Here is an 18,595-nt window from a genome sequence, read left to right on the forward strand (position 1 = left end):
CTTGAGGGGTGATCAGCCCTTCCATTTGTACAATTTTGAATTCTTACCACCAGAGTGAGTGAGTGAGTGAGTTGGGTTTAACGCCGCTTTTAACAGTATTCCAGTTATATCGCGGCGTGTCAGCTTAATGTGGGAGGAAAGCCCGAAGTGATGCAGGTCTCAGACGTTTGACACTTCGGTGAAACCCACGAGCACGGGTATGGTGCTGACAAACCTAGAAACATAATCGGGGCGAACCGGGCTTCGAACCCACAATCATAGGTTTCTGGCGTGTCCAAGGGACGCAACTCTGCACAGCGAATCGCGGCCCCTTAGACGACTGGGCCACTCGTGCCCCCTCTTACCACCAGAGAATGCTTCAAACCATATATGGTTGATACCTATCTCTTAGTTTCAGAGAAGAAGTCGTTTAAAACAATAACGCCAAATTACTCCTTTTTGGCCCTGCCCCTCAGCCCCTCAATTTGTACAATTCTGAATCCCCACCACCTAGGGATGCTTCCAGTCAAATTTCGTTAATTTCCAATTAGTGTTTCAAATGACCTAACCATGATACATATAAACACACACACAGTGCACAAGCAACTGTCATCAGATCATGGTCTATGAATAAATTTCAAGTGATTCCACGGCATTTGATCCTAGTTCTAAGCAATTCCTGTGTGTTTATGTATCCAAAAATCAAACAAATTTACAAATTTTACACTGTGCCTGCTAACGGACTGCTGTTTCCTGACTGGTTAATAACACAATGGGCAGGGCTTGTGTACTGTACTGAACAATGTCGCTGATTTTAACTGTGGTCTACAATTATTTTTGTGTTTATAATTAAATAAGTAGTCTGAAAAGTTGTTATTGCTCATATATTTATTTATAAGAATTGACTTCAATACGTTTTTGTGTTTATGGAGTTGCAAAAGTAAATATTGGTATGTGCACACATAAATCATATAATAATAATCATTCCCATCCCTACCCCCCCAAAAAAAAACCACAAAAAAACAACAACAACGAAACAAACAAACACAAAACAAACAAACAAAAAACATAATGTTACTAACCATTATCACATATTTGGTTAATTACTAATGGTTTACATATCATATTTGTGATATTTTGAGTGGACCCCACCCCGCCTCACCCCCAAACGAGGGTACCAATTTCCCAAGCAAAACACCCCCCTCATAAAAATCCTGGATCAGCCCCTGGCTTCCCAGCTAATTTTAACTGAAATTTTATTTCTGTTTGGAGGTGACACAGGATCAGAATAATCCTCATCAGTAATAAATGGCAATCTCATTAGTTTCAAAGGCTTTCTGTACTTTGAGTGAGTGTGCGAGTGTGGTTTTACACCGCTTTTGGCAATATTCGAGCAATATCAGGACGGGCGACACCGGAAAATGGGCTTCACACATTGTACCCATATGGGGATTTGAACCTGGGTCTTCGGTGTGACGAGCCAACGTTTTAACCACTAGGCTACCCCACCGCCCCCTGAACTTGAAGACTTAATACAGTTTGGGAGAGTGTGTCACCAGCATATCATCTGTGTCTGACACCACATTTGTAAAGGGACACATTAGGAAAATAAACATATCTTCTCCATACTGCAATCAGTGCCAAAAAGTGTTCCTCATTGTCATATTAGTGTTATCACATGGAGTTTAATTGGCTGATCCTCCTACACAGAACAGAATTTTACCAGACTTGGTATTGGGACAATTGGCTAGAATCGCAGACCGATACAGTAATCACTGTACTTGACATGCTTGAAACATTCACTTCCCTTTTCCTTTAAGAAATTCAGGTTTCTTAGAAAACTAAGTTGGCACCATAATTGAATGGGATCGGATCTTAAACAATAATTGCCACCAAATGCAAAGAAAATCCAAATCTGTCAAATACAAACTACAAACATTACAGAACATAGAAAGAAACCAAATAAAGCTTTCAACAAACAAATCCATAGCGTTTGTTGAGATATCTTGCTATCAAACACAAAGTTGGTACAATGTTTCCCATGACCTTGAAAAAAGTCATGGTGACCTTGTGTATAAGACAGAGTTCTGTGAGAGTGAGAGCCGGCAAAAGTGTGACATGTGAAGATTGGGTGCTGAGACAGTGACACCTGGGACAGCAAGTATGATAAGTGTGACATGTGAAGATTGGGTGCTGAGAGGGTGACACCTGGTACAGCAAGCATGATAAGTGTGACATGTGAAGATTGGGTGCTGAGAGAGTGACACCTGGGACAGCAAGCATGATAAGTGTGGCATGTGAAGATTGGGTGCTGAGAGAGTGACACCTGGGACAGCAAGCATGATAAGTGTGACATGTGAAGATTGGGTGCGGAGAGAGTGACACCTGGGACAGCAAGCATGATAAGTGTGACATGTGAAGATTGGGTGCTGAGAGAGTGACACCTGGGACAGCCAGCATGATAAGTGTGACATGTGAAGATTGGGTGCTGAGAGAGTGACACCTGGGACAGCAAGCATGATAAGTGTGACATGTGAAGATTGGGTGCTGAGAGAGTGACACCTGGGACAGCAAGCATGATAAGTGTGACATGTGAAGATTGGATGCTGAAAGAGTGACACCTGGGACAGCAAGCATGATAAGTGTGACATGTGAAGATTGGATGCTGAGAGAGTGACACCTGGGACAGCAAGCATGATAAGTGTGACATGTGAAGATTGGGTGCTGAGAGGGTGACACCTGGGACAGCAAGCATGATAAGTGTGACATGTGAAGATTGGGTGCTGAGAGAGTGACACCTGGGACAGCAAGCATGATAAGTGTGGCATGTGAAGATTGGGTGCGGAGAGAGTGACACCTGGGACAGCAAGCATGATAAGTGTGACATGTGAAGATTGGGTGCTGAGAGAGTGACACCTGGGACAGCAAGCATGATAAGTGTGACATGTGAAGATTGGGTGCTGAGAGAGTGACACCTGGGACAGCAAGCATGATAAGTGTGACATGTGAAGATTGGGTGCTGAGAGAGTGACACCTGGGACAGCAAGCATGATAAGTGTGGCATGTGAAGATTGGGTGCTGAGAGAGTGACACCTGGGACAGCAAGCATGATAAGTGTGACATGTGAAGATTGGGTGCTGAGAGAGTGACACCTGGGACAGCAAGCATGATAAGTGTGGCATGTGAAGATTGGGTGCTGAGAGAGTGACACCTGGTACAGCAAGCATGATAAGTGTGGCATGTGAAGATTGGGTGCTGAGAGAGTGACACCTGGGACAGCAGGCATGATAAGTATGACATGTGGACTGACCTGAAGACACCATTGTCCCCGGCATAGACTGTCTCGACATGGACACTCTCCGGCAACATGCTGACGATGTTGCTGCTGGCTGCAGCTACTTCTGCCGGAGATGCTGCCACTGTCGCACCTGTAGACATACAATTATATAGAATAACGCCACAGTGTGATATATGGCACCTGTAGACATACAATTATATAGAATAATGCCACAGTGTGATATATGGCACCTGTAGACATACAATTATATAGAATAATGCCACAGTGTGATATATGGCACCTGTAGACATACAATTATATAGAATAATGCCACAGTGTGATATATGGCACCTGTAGACATACAATTATATAGAATAATGCCACAGTGTGATATATGGCACCTGTAGACATACAATTATATCAAATAATGCCACAGTGTGATATATGGCACCTGTAGACATACAATTATATAGAATAATGCCACAGTGTGATATATGGCACCTGTAGACATACAATTATATCAAATAATGCCACAGTGTGATATATGGCACCTGTAGACATACAATTATATAGAATAATGCCACAGTGTGATATATATGGCACCTGTAGACATACAATGATATAGAATAATGCCACAGTGTGATATATATGGCACCTGTAGACATACAATTATATCAAATAATGCCACAGTGTGATATATGGCACCTGTAGACATACAATGATATAGAATAATGCCACAGTGTGATATATGGCACCTGTAGACATACAATTATATAGAATAATGCCACAGTGTGATATATGGCACCTGTAGACATACAATTATATAGAATAATGCCACAGTGTGATATATGGCACCTGTAGACATACAATTATATAGAATAATGCCACAGTGTGATATATGGCACCTGTAGACATACAATTATATAGAATAATGCCACAGTGTGATATATGGCACCTGTAGACATACAATTATATAGAATAATGCCACAGTGTGATATATGGCACCTGTAGACATACAATTATATCAAATAATGCCACAGTGTGATATATGGCACCTGTAGACATACAATTATATAGAATAATGCCACAGTGTGATATATATGGCACCTGTAGACATACAATGATATAGAATAATGCCACAGTGTGATATATATGGCACCTGTAGACATACAATTATATCAAATAATGCCACAGTGTGATATATGGCACCTGTAGACATACAATTATATAGAATAATGCCACAGTGTGATATATGGCACCTGTAGACATACAATTATAACAAATAACGCCACAGTGTGATATATATGGCACCTGTAGACATACAATTATATAGAATAACGCCACAGTGTGATATATATGGCACCTGTAGACATACAATGATATAGAATAATGCCACAGTGTTATATATGGCACCTGTAGACATACAATTATATAGAATAATGCCACAGTGTGATATATGGCACCTGTAGACATACAATTATAACAAATAACGCCACAGTGTGATATATATGGCACCTGTAGACATACAATTATATAGAATTATGCCACAGTGTGATATATGGCACCTGTAGACATACAATTATATAGAATAATGCCACAGTGTGATATATGGCACCTGTAGACATACAATTATATCAAATAATGCCACAGTGTGATATATGGCACCTGTAGACATACAATTATATAGAATAATGCCACAGTGTGATATATGGCACCTGTAGACATACAATTATATAGAATAATGCCACAGTGTGATATATGGCACCTGTAGACATACAATTATATAGAATAATGCCACAGTGTGATATATGGCACCTGTAGACATACAATTATATAGAATAATGCCACAGTGTGATATATGGCACCTGTAGACATACAATTATATAGAATAATGCCACAGTGTGATATATGGCACCTGTAGACATACAATTATATAGAATAATGCCACAGTGTGATATATGGCACCTGTAGACATACAATTATATAGAATAATGCCACAGTGTGATATATGGCACCTGTAGACATACAATTATATCAAATAATGCCACAGTGTGATATATGGCACCTGTAGACATACAATTATATAGAATAATGCCACAGTGTGATATATGGCACCTGTAGACATACAATTATATCAAATAATGCCACAGTGTGATATATGGCACCTGTAGACATACAATTATATAGAATAATGCCACAGTGTGATATATATGGCACCTGTAGACATACAATGATATAGAATAATGCCACAGTGTGATATATATGGCACCTGTAGACATACAATTATATCAAATAATGCCACAGTGTGATATATGGCACCTGTAGACATACAATGATATAGAATAATGCCACAGTGTGATATATGGCACCTGTAGACATACAATTATATAGAATAATGCCACAGTGTGATATATGGCACCTGTAGACATACAATTATATAGAATAATGCCACAGTGTGATATATGGCACCTGTAGACATACAATTATATAGAATAATGCCACAGTGTGATATATGGCACCTGTAGACATACAATTATATAGAATAATGCCACAGTGTGATATATGGCACCTGTAGACATACAATTATATAGAATAATGCCACAGTGTGATATATGGCACCTGTAGACATACAATTATATCAAATAATGCCACAGTGTGATATATGGCACCTGTAGACATACAATTATATAGAATAATGCCACAGTGTGATATATATGGCACCTGTAGACATACAATGATATAGAATAATGCCACAGTGTGATATATATGGCACCTGTAGACATACAATTATATCAAATAATGCCACAGTGTGATATATGGCACCTGTAGACATACAATTATATAGAATAATGCCACAGTGTGATATATGGCACCTGTAGACATACAATTATAACAAATAACGCCACAGTGTGATATATATGGCACCTGTAGACATACAATTATATAGAATAACGCCACAGTGTGATATATATGGCACCTGTAGACATACAATTATATAGAATAATGCCACAGTGTTATATATGGCACCTGTAGACATACAATTATATAGAATAATGCCACAGTGTGATATATGGCACCTGTAGACATACAATTATAACAAATAACGCCACAGTGTGATATATATGGCACCTGTAGACATACAATTATATAGAATAATGCCACAGTGTGATATATGGCACCTGTAGACATACAATTATAACAAATAACGCCACAGTGTGATATATATGGCACCTGTAGACATACAATTATATAGAATAACGCCACAGTGTGATATATGGCACCTGTAGACATACAATTATATAGAATAATGCCACAGTGTGATATATGGCACCTGTAGACATACAAATATATAGAATAATGCCACAGTGTGATATATGGCACCTGTTGACATACAATTATATAGAATAATGCCACAGTGTGATATATGGCACCTGTAGACATACAATTATATAGAATAATGCCACAGTGTGATATATATGGCACCTGTAGACATACAATTATATAGAATAACGCCACAGTGTGATATATATGGCACCTGTATACATACAATTATATAGAATAACGCCACAGTGTGATATATATGGCACCTGTATACATACAATTATATCAAATACTACCACAGTGTGATATATGGCACCTGTAGACATACAATTATATCAAATAATGCCACAGTGTGATATATGGCACCTGTAGACATACAATTATATAAAAAAAATGCCAGTGTGATATATGGCACCTGTAGACATACAATTATACAAAAAAATGCCACAGTGTGATATATGGCACCTGTAGACATACAATTATATCAAATAATGCCACAGCATGATATCGCATTGTAGATCAGTTTACATATTATCACACAGAATCACATGTTAGATAATGGGATAGGAGTGCTCAGCATGAGCCAAGGAAAACTACTGGTACCCATTCAATTGTCAAATAGCTGCCTGCTGCCAGCCAAATGCCAGTGACTCTTAACTACACTATCAGCTGTCGGACTTTCATTTTGTGGAAGCCTCGGTGGCTGAGTGGGTTAGGTTGATGATTTTGTGTGCTGGCGATTAGGTGCATCACTCTGGGACTCAACCCTAAAAAAGTATGAGAATCTGTACTTTACTAACAAAGTGTTATCCCAAATATAACATTTGTCACATTTGACCGCTTTCTAAATGCAATCACTGCATGGTCTGGTATAGGGGTGTCATGATAAATCAAAATATCGATATATTGCTATTGGTAAGCACATTGTTAAATCAGTTTCCGATCAATAGTATTTCAGGTAGGAATAACGATAGTTTCGATTGTATTTACCATATCAAGAAAATACATGCAATGCTGTTCAAATTTGTTTTTCATTTGATCATAAGTGGTAGTAATTTGCAGATGGTAATGTGAAAGTTTCTTTTTCTTAAATTATTAGGGTAAAGAAAAATGAATCTGTCATATCTCAAACTTTACTTTTTATTTGTTGCTATGGTTATCACATTCAAAGGAAACTTCAGTTCCAAGGTTTAATTCAACCCTAAAATCCATCTATAATGATACACTGAAAACTATCGATATTTATCACAATAGTTGCTTGCAATATCAATAGTTGTTGCAATAGTTTCTTTCAATATCAATAGTTATCGCAATAGTGATTTCCAGACCAATAGTTACCCTTAGTCTGGTACAGACTCGATTATTTACAGACTGCCGTCATATAGCTGGAATATTGCTGAGTGCAGCGTTAAACAACAAACAAACAAAACTTTCTAAATGGCATTGTGTGTTCATTTCATATCAAAGTTGACCCATATGCAGTGGTAACTTGGGTGTTTGCTGCACACTGTACACATGCATTATTAGCGAGGTGTGTGACACCATAAAAACCACCCTAAGGGTGAGACAAATGTAAAGTTCGAAGCAGCGAAGCAGCATCACCGTTGCGAAGAGTAATGATTTCAAAACACACAGAATACTATCTGGTTAACACAAAATATGTAGACTGTAGCCATAAAGTAGGGCAAGTCAAATATTGTTTGTGAACTAACCTTCCTGGGCAGTGAGCTTTGGAACTAATTCCTACACTGGTACCCAATATGCCATCACTGGTGTCCAATTTTAGTCAAAGAACACTGTGACAACATTGGAGCACAATTTAGCATTGGCACAGCACTGTTAATGCCAAACTTTCACAAAATCTAATACAGTGTTTCTGGTGACTTTCTTAACTGTTAGTTGTGAGTGGTTAAAGCGTTAGCTCGTCAGGCCGAAATCCCGGGTTCAATTCCCGACATGGGTACAATGTGTGAAGCCCATTTCGGGTTTCCCCCGCCGAGAGATTGTTGGAATATTGCTAAACCCAAACTCACTCACTCACTCACAGTTTGGGTTTAGCAATATTCCAACAATCTCTCGGCGGGGGAAACCCGAAATGGGCTTCACACATTGTACCCATGTCGGGAATTGAACCCGGGATTTCGGCCTGACGAGCTAACGCTTTAACCACTAGGCTACCTGACCGCCCCAACTGTTAGTTGCATGGCAGGCAGTATCTAAACATACACGTCCTTGCTAGTTTCATTTGTATCAATTACATTACATTCATTACAAATCCACAAACATAGATAGAGCATTGTCCACTTCGAAATCCCTTCAAGTTGGGAGGCATGTGCAATATACTCACATTTTAGGCTAAAAAAATAAAAGAATCGGTTCTGAGGCAACAACTTTTGAAAATATAGTGCGGACGGGAGGTGTTTTTGTTATTTTTTTTGCCTGTTCAAACTAGTATGTATCCAAATGAGTGAGTGCGTGAGTTTGGTTTAACGCCGCTTTTAACAGTATTCCAGTTATATCATGGCGTGTCAGCTTAATGTGGGAGGAACGCCCGAAGTGATGCAGGTCTCAGACATTTACCACTTCGGTGAAACCCACGAGCACGGGTATGGTGCTGACAAACCTAGAAACATAATCGGGGAGAAACGGGATTCAAACCCACAATCATAGGTTTCTGGCATGCCTAAGGGACGCAACTCTGCACAGCGAATCGCGGCGCCTTAGACGACTGGGCCACCCGTGCCCCCCATGTATCCAAATGAACAGTTGTGTACCATCAACCTGGGAAAGGGCCCATACATAAACAAGCATACAAACTCCATTTGAGGTCATTACCATAACACGAGATGCGTAGTAAAGCAGTGAGCATGTTAAGTGAGTGAGTGAGTGGGTGAGTGGGTGAGTGAGATTGGTTTTAAGCCGCTTTTAGCAATATTCCAGCAATATCACGGCGGGGGACACCAGAAATGGGCTTCACACATTGTACCCATGTCGGGATTCGAACCCGGGTCTTCGGCGTGACGAGCAAACGCTTTAACCACTAGGCTACCCAACCACCCGTGCATGTAAAGGGAAGTAACTATGTGCTATATTGGATCACATTGTTCTTAAGTATTAATATTAAATTTTTTTTTTGAAAATCGAAATAAAAATGAAACATGCTATTATTATTTTTTTAGCCTTAGTGTATTCAGTACAGATGATGTCAGAAGTCTCGGGTTTAAGCCAACTGTTATGTTTTACTGGTCAAAACAGTCAATAGAAACACTGCTAAAGCTTTCAGTCTGGATATAAAACAACCATTTGGATGTAGAGCTGGGACAGGTAACTCGGGTACTCGGGTCGGGTGGGTCCTGAGTAGGACCTGGGTACCCACAGAACTACCCGGACCCGTGGTTAGTCACGTGATATATATAAATTGTTTAATGACAAAAATTATTAAAACTCTGGTTACAATATAAGACACTAATGTTCCCATTTCTTTCTGACAATGCACCCATTCCTTCTTACATTTATATGTTTGAATAAAGATAAAACCTCATGCATTAAACTTCAGTGTATGCATGACCAAATCGTTTTACACATGTATCTGAATACATTTTGCCAAGGCTACGGTCAAACTTTTCCAAATCCGACAGTTTGTACCTATCTCTAAATATCTACAGCGGGTACTCGGGTAGGGTCGGGTAGTAAATTTGGACCCGTCCCAGCCCTATTTGGATGCATCATGGCCCAACTTGCTGAGTTCCCTGGTAGTAAATTTGGACTTGTCCCAGCCCTGAAGTGAAGCAACAGCACCAGTGGTTCAGAAGCTCATCTGATTTCATGAGTGTGTGTATTTGTGTGGTTGCTTGTACTACTCCAGACTAATGCTGGTTGTATAGTGCTAGCCCTTGGAGACACCATGCCGCAGTTTAACATGAATACCCCACTTAGATACAGTATACGGACTCCAAACCGACCAGTCCTTGTTTGATCCCCTAATGCTGAACACAAGGCAGGGAAACAACAATTACCAAAAGGCACAAGAGAGGAAGAGATTGCAGTGAATATAGTTATTAATGATATGCTACTGTAGTAAGGATTTGTTCTGTTGAAATAGTTTCGGCATACTTATTTAATAATATAGCAAGAAGTAGTATTATTGACAAATCTGTTACATCTATTGCATTTAGTCTTTATAAAAAACAGATTTTTCTTTACACTGCAATAATCATAACATGCTGAACAAAAACCCCAACTAATATTGGGGATAACTTTTTGTGGTGAAGATTGAGCACACATTTTCATAAAAATATTTTTTTTGTTCAGTGTAGATATTTTTTCAGCATTAATCATGTTAATACTAGTGGTGGGATGATACACCAATGCATCACAATCTTTTACTTCCCAATACAAGTATCAATCACAGTCCCACACTAAGTAAAAAATATTGATTCATACCTTAAACGTTTACTTTAATGGTTGTTCACCAAACACTAATTAGTGGTAAAATTTAGTGAAAAAGTAAATATTTTCATCCACTGTATTACTTGACACTGCCAACCGTAAATCGTCAGTGTGCCAGCTATTTGACCATCCTGTCATGGAAAAAGATGGCTTAAGCACATACAAGTAGCGTGATACGTATCGTATCGTGAACAAGGTATTATGATATATATCGGATCTCACGGTTGGTGTATCGTCCCAGCCCTAATACATACACACCTCTATTAAACATGTTTCATGTTCACCGAAGCTGAAACAGATCCACCCAAATATATTTAAACATTTACATTACATTGAATAAGGATATTCAAAGTTTGATCAAACTTAGAGTCGGTGTTACCACCACGATGGTTACTGGCATGACTCACCATCTTTCCGTAGTCCCTCTACAGAATCCTTGGAGACATCATACACAATGAGGGGGTGGCCCTTCTTGATGAGGTTGCGTGCCATGTGGTTGCCCATCAGTCCCAAGCCAATAAACCCCACCGGTTGCTGGCTGCCCAGAGGAGCACTTCCTGTAACGGAGCGCGTGAAGATTAGGGAAGAGGATTAGGTCTTCAGCAATCCATGCTTGCCGTAAAAGCCGACTTTGCTTGTCGTAAGAGGCGACTAACGGGATCGGGTGGTCAGGTTTGCTGACTTGGTTCATGCATGTCATTGTATCCCAATTGGAGGATCGATGCTCATGATGTCAGTCACCGGATAGTCTGGTCCAGAGTTGATCATTTACAGACCACCGTCATATAGCTGGAATATTGGTGAGTGCGGTGTTAAACAACAAACAAACAAATGTAACGCAGGAACATTCATTTTTGTTTGTTGTTTAACCACACTCAGAACAATTTCAGCTCTTTTTGATGACAGGCAGTAAATAATCGAGTCAGGACCAGACAATCCACTGATCAATATTCTGAGCCACGATCATTGCCATCATTTAACCAAGTCACCAAGTCTCCGATCCATGATAGCTATATGAATAATTCAATTCAAAAATAATCTGTGAAGATATATACCGGTATATTTTTATCTATTTTGTATTCGTGCCATTTTTGTTGAAAACATAGCACCAAGTGAATTAGTAATGGCATTGTACAAACCTGTAAATACATATCTAGTATACCTATCACCTTAAGTTTACCCATACATATATGTTCAGTATGCAGTGCAATGCACCTCTGGATCCATGTGTGACCCCCATACTTTAACAGAATTACAGCTAAGTGTTTACAAGGCTAAGTGTCTTGACTGCCTCTCATGTTACATAGCCTGTCAACTACTACTTGGTTACAATAGCAACATTTGTTACGCAGGTTTTTGTCAATTATTTTCTTGGGAGTAGAGTACCAGTGTTGCCAGGTTGAAGCTAGGAAGCCAGGATAGACAATGTTCGTGGCTTCAAAAGCTCAATGCTCAAAATCCATGCTAGGACAACTGGTGGGCTGGCTGGTATCATTTGAAGATGTGATCCTTCTCGAAAGCAAGGCTTACCCATAATTAAGGCTCTCTTGTTGTTGAGAGCTACTAGCTAAACAGCTCACTGCTGATCGACAGCATAGTTTGTGCACAGAACCTTTGATGAGTAGGCCGGGATAATGAGTTCAATAAATTAGCTGTGGTAACACCTTACCGTGTCACCAATGAAACTGTATTTCAAAGAAACTCGGAAATGTGATAAAACAATTCAGATTTACCTAAAATAACATTCTTCTTCAAGCGGCGAGTTAGCTCTAACCCTAACGCACAACTAACCCTAAGGATCATAAAGGGGTGTTCAGTAAGCAGGGTGTCCAACCCTAAGGATTGTGAAAGAGCATTTGATTAAAACGGGGTACCGAACTCAAATGATCATAAACGGGGTGCTTGAACAGAAAGTAGGTCCAAGGGATAGGGATCGATAGACTGTCATAGAACTGAGTACCCCGCTAACCCTAACACAGCTAACTATAACCCTAATCATCAGAGAGGCACTTAACATCAGCGAAGATCGAGATAGCCACACCGGCAGACCTGAGCTGAGGTCTTCAACAGAGATAGGCTACTACAGTGCCATTTGCAGAAAAAATCCTTACATAGAAGGATTTTTTTGTAATAAAACTGTCAGGAGGTCAGTACCTTGTGGTCAGCAGACATTCTAGAGTTCCTCACCAATCACTTGGCAGTATGACATAGCTATTAACAAATAAATAAGGTGCCTATAGCCAGTAAAACAGGAACAACGTTTGCATAACAAAAATATTAATTATGGACGAAATATTGTATTCCACGCTGTCTTATGGACTGTGACATGTCTGTAAACAGGACAGAGCTAAGGCAAGGGATCTTAGAGTACCTTTTTTCTCATACTTTCTTTGATTTTCATAGAAAAGCTGATAGATTCTATTCGACCGTCGTCGACATGCTCACGAACTCATAAGTTACGCTTCACTGAATAAGCCAGGTATCATTGGGTATGCCAATTAAATGAACGGTGTCACGCTGCATAAATATTGGAAATGGTAATAATGCCTAGAACCTATTAAATATACCTGAAAACAAGCGCACAAATGATGTGCATTTTGATGTTCGAACAGAGAGAATGCTGAAGCGAGAGAACCGGTTCAATGCCATGTTGACTGCCGCACGGAGGTGTGTCAAGGACGTTTTGTGCCCCCTATCGGCGGGTTAATGAAACGGGATAACCCTTTCCGAAGCGCACATAAAATGCCATACACTGTGAGCAATGTTAAAGTGGAGCTGTGGGCTTCACACATTGTATCCATGTGAAGAATCAAACCCGGGTCTTCTGCGTGACGAGCGAGCGCTTTAATTTAACCACGAGGTTACCACACTGCCCCTAACTCTAACTTCTTCCTTTCTAACTTTAAGACCAGTGACCCATGCTTGCTGTAAGAGACCACGAACGGGATCGGGTGGTCAGGCTCGCTGACAAGGTTGATGCATGTCATCGTAACCCAACTGCTTAGATTGATGCAGATGTCAATCACTGGATTGTCTGGTCCAGACTCGATTATTTACAGACCGCCGTCATATAGCTGGAATATTGCTGAGTGTGGCTTTAAACAATAAACAAACAAACAAACAAAACTCTAACCTACAGTTGTTTGTTTGTATTTGGGCACTCATATGCTGGGCCTGCACACCATGTTTCATCAATGTTACCCTTGATTTGTTTAGGTTGGATGGACGGAAAACATAAGGGCATTAATATCGAATATCATATTATATCGATACTGAGCAGTTGGGTCATTCGTGACCATCTCGTGTTATTCCGGGACAAGCCGAATAGTCTTCTTCTTGCAGCATTCGTGACCAACTCGTGTTATTCCGGGACAGGTTACGGAAATGGTCGAGTGGTGACGAATGCTTCTTGCAGGTGACGGAAAGGGGCGAGTGGTGACGAATGCAGTTGGGTAGCCCAGTGGTAAACGCGTTGGTTAGCCACGCCAAAAATGAGTTCAATTCCTCCCATGGAATCACGTGAAGTGAATTATTTGTGCTCCAGGGGTGATGTGGCGTTTAGACTTTGCTCACTCACTACACGAATTGGTCAAGTCGTGAAAGGCGCCACAATTCACTGTGCAGTGTTTTGTCGCTTAGGCGTGCCAGAAACCTATGATCGTGGGTTCGAATCCCGGTTCGTCCTGATTATGTTTCTAGGTTTGGAAGCCTCATACACGTGCTCGTGGGTTTCACCAAAGTGGTAAACATCTGGGACTTTGTTGCACATTTCCCATTTGCTGATAATCATTTCTTAAGACAAGATGATTTTTGAATTGATAAGGAACCGATGTTTTACGTTTGTCGATTTGAGAATAATTGAATTTAAATTAAATTAAATTTTTATATTCGTGTTGGCACTTATACTGAGTTAAATAAAGATACAAAACACAAACACTCTCATTTTAACATATTCACTATTCAATACTTTCAGTTCAAGGTAAAAGTAATTACTTTACTGTAATCAATATAACATTCGCCAGTAGTTTAAACTCCATAAACATGTCAATTAGATCATGGGGCGGTCGGGTAGCCTAGTGGTTAAAGCGTTCGCTCGTCACGCCGAAGACCCGGGTTCGATTCCCGACATGGGTACAATGTGTGAAGCCCATTTCTGGTGTCCCCCGCCGTGATATAGCTTGAATAGTGCTAAAAGCGGCGTAAAACCATACTCACTCACTCACTCAAATACATCATATTACCATTCAGTGCAGACTTTAATCTGTAAGGCGGCCGATGAAATTGTCTCGCCATCGCAAGCAGTCGTAAAATATGTCATGATCACCATCAATATCTCTGGTTTTCCTCATGCCTGTGGGAGCAACACAAGCCGAACAGCGCAGTGACCCCTTCAGGCGAAACTCTTTCTTAAACTGATACTCACAGTGATGTACGCTGTAAGTATTATTGAGTCCGTGACCGGATATTTACATATCGTGGGACTAATTTGAACACTGATTGAAACAACTTTCATTGGGAAATTTAACATAACCGATAATGAAATCGAGATCATGGTATTATGTTCTTCGTGTGTTACCAGTCTGTCTTAAATGTTAATGATTAATATACTTACGATTTTATTATTTAATCACATTCTGTATACCATCTCCGAGGACAGGGCAGTTATTTCGAGAGCTATCATTGCAGGAATGGTTCTGTATGTATTAAAGGACTTGCAATCTGGATAGACTATAAAAGTCGTCATTTCCCCTTTGTCGCCGATAGAACTATGCTATGAGTTTATGGACCCGTCCACTATTCCGTTCATCTAATCAAGGGGGCACGGGTGGCCCAGTCGTCTAAGGCGCCGCGATTCGCTGTGCAGAGTTGCGTCCCTTGGGCACGCCAGAAACCTATGATTGTGGGTTCGAATCCAGGTTCGCCCCGATAATGTTTCTAGGTTTGTCAGCACCATACCCGTGCTCGTGGGTTTCACCGAAGTGGTAAATGTCTGAGACCTGCATCACTTCGGGCTTTCCTCCCACATTAAGCTGACACGCCGTGATATAACTGGAATACCGTTAAAAGCGGCGTTAAACCCAACTCACTCACTCATCTAATCGATCACCCACCTTCCATCTGTTAGCACTGAATTTAGGACAAAAGATTGATTAGCATGATGCATTTATATAACTTCCATACAGATAATGACATAACCACATGTTCCAGATAAATCATGGGCCCGTGAAGATCCGGGGTAGATTAGATCTTCAGCAACCCATGCTTGTCGCAAGAGGCGACTAACGAGATCGGGTGGTCAGGCTCGCTTGCTTCGTTGATGTATGTCATCGATCCCAATTGCGTGGATCGATGCTCATGTTGTCAATCACTGGATTGTCTGGTTCAGACTCGATTACTTACAGACCGCCGTCATATAGCTGGCATATTGCTGAGTGCGGCGTTAAACAACAAACAAACAAAACAATAAATCCAGGGGTCCCCAAGGGGCTCGGATTACATGAGATTATATTGTTATACTATCAATCACTCATACAGAACCTGATTCAAAACTATTCGAAAATGCATAAGCAAGCCTACACTACTTTTGCAAGTCCATGTTCTAAGAGATATATTGGGCTAATTTCTATTATGTATAAAAAGACACTTTACCAAAAAAACAACAACCTTAAAATAGTTGTAATTCAGAGCCTTATATCTTCCCTAAATACAAATATATCAAATACAGCTCATGCAAGTCTATAATATTTGGCAAGTCTAGATTACTGAAGAGAGTCTCTGGGCTCTCTTTTTATTATATTTTTATTAAGAAAATCTAGCAACTGGCATAACAAGGACAAGACATAATAAGGACAAGGCATAATAAGGACAAGACATAATAAGGACAAGGCATTATAAGGACATGGCATAACAAGATCAAGGTGTAAGAAGGACATGGCATAATAAGGACACGGTCTAACAAGGTCAAGGTATACAAAGGACAAGATATAACAAGGTCAATGTATCATAAGGACAAGGTATAATAATGACACGTTTAAGAAGGTCAAGGTATAATAAGGACCTGACATAATAAGAATAAGGTGTAATAATGACACAGTATAGTAAGGACAGGGCATAATAGGACACAGCATAATAAGGACAAGGCATAATAAGGACAAGGTATGATAAGGACAAGACATAATAAGGACAAGGTGTAACAAGGTCAAGGTATAATAAGGACAAGATATAACAAAGTCAAGATATAATAAGGACAAGGTATAATATGGACAAGGTATAATAAGTACACGGTATTATAAGGACAAGGCATAACAAGGACAAGGCATAATAAAAGGCATAACAAGGTCAAGGCATTATAAGGACACGGTATAACAAGGTCAAGGTATAACAAGGACATGGCATAATAAGGACACAGTATAACAAGGTCAAGGTATAAAAAGGACACGGCATAATAAGAACAAGGTATAATAAGGTCAAGGCATAATAAGGACAAGACATAATAAGGACATGGCGCAATAGGAACAAAGTATCTAAAGACAAGGTGTATAAGGGCAAGGTATATAAGGACAATCATAATAAGGACAAGGCATAATAAGGACAAAGTATATAAGGACAAGGTATATAAGGACAGGGTGTATAAGGACAAGGTATATAAGGACAAGGCATATAAGGACATGGTATATAAGGACAAGGTATATAAGGACAGGGTTTATAAGGGCAAAGTGTATAAGGGCAAGGTATATAAGGACAAGGTATATAAGGGCAAGGTATATACGGACAGGGTATATACGGACAGGGTGTATAAGGGCAAGGTATATAAGGGCAAGGTATATAAGGACAAGGTATATAAGGACAGGGTGTATAAGGACAGGGTGTTTAAGGACTGGGTGTATAAGGACAGGGTGTATAAGGGCAAGGTATATAAGGACAAGGTATATAAGGACAAGGTATATAAGGGCAAGGTATATACGGACAGGGTATATACGGACAGGGTGTATAAGGGCAAGGTATATAAGGGCAAGGTATATAAGGACAAGGTATATAAGGACAGGGTGTATAAGGACAGGGTGTTTAAGGACTGGGTGTATAAGGACAGGGTGTATAAGGGCAAGGTATATAAGGACAATGTATATAAGGACAAGGTATATAAGGGCAAGGTGTATAAGGGCAAGGTATATAAGGACAAGGTATATAAGGGCAAGGTATATACGGACAGGGTATATACGGACAGGGTGTATAAGGGCAAGGTATATAAGGGCAAGGTATATAAGGAAAAGGTATATAAGGACAGGGTGTATAAGGACAGGGTGTATAAGGACAGGGTGTATAAGGACAGGGTGTATAAGGACAGGGTGTATAAGGGCAAGGTATATAAGGACAAGGTACATAAGGACAAGGTATATAAGGGCAAGGTGTATAAGGGCAAGGTATATAAGGACAAAGTATATAAGGGCAAGGTATATACGGACAGGGTATATACGGACAGGGTGTATAAGGGCAAGGTATATAAGGGCAAGGTATATAAGGGCAAGGTATATAAGGACAGGGTGTATAAGGACAGGGTGTATAAGGACA

General features: G+C 40.0%; 1 protein-coding gene across 1 annotated transcript in view; it reads right to left on the reverse strand.

The window, feature by feature from the left end:
- LOC124114372 (3-hydroxyisobutyrate dehydrogenase, mitochondrial-like) overlaps window positions 1–13,705 on the reverse strand; it is a 31,941-nt gene extending 18,236 nt beyond the window's left edge. The window contains exons 1-3 of the mRNA XM_048381765.1: window positions 13,594–13,705; window positions 11,434–11,583; window positions 3,290–3,407 (exon numbers count right to left, since the gene is read on the reverse strand). Of these exons, the coding sequence (XP_048237722.1) occupies window positions 3,290–3,407; window positions 11,434–11,583; window positions 13,594–13,675 (350 nt within the window). The 5' untranslated portion in view covers window positions 13,676–13,705. The remainder of the gene's footprint in view (window positions 1–3,289; window positions 3,408–11,433; window positions 11,584–13,593) is intronic.
- Window positions 13,706–18,595: the final 4,890 nt, after the last annotated feature.

This window comes from Haliotis rufescens, unplaced genomic scaffold (genome assembly GCF_023055435.1).
Source record: "Haliotis rufescens isolate VD_foot unplaced genomic scaffold, xgHalRufe1.0.p SCAF_4, whole genome shotgun sequence".
NCBI lineage: Eukaryota > Metazoa > Mollusca > Gastropoda > Lepetellida > Haliotidae > Haliotis > Haliotis rufescens.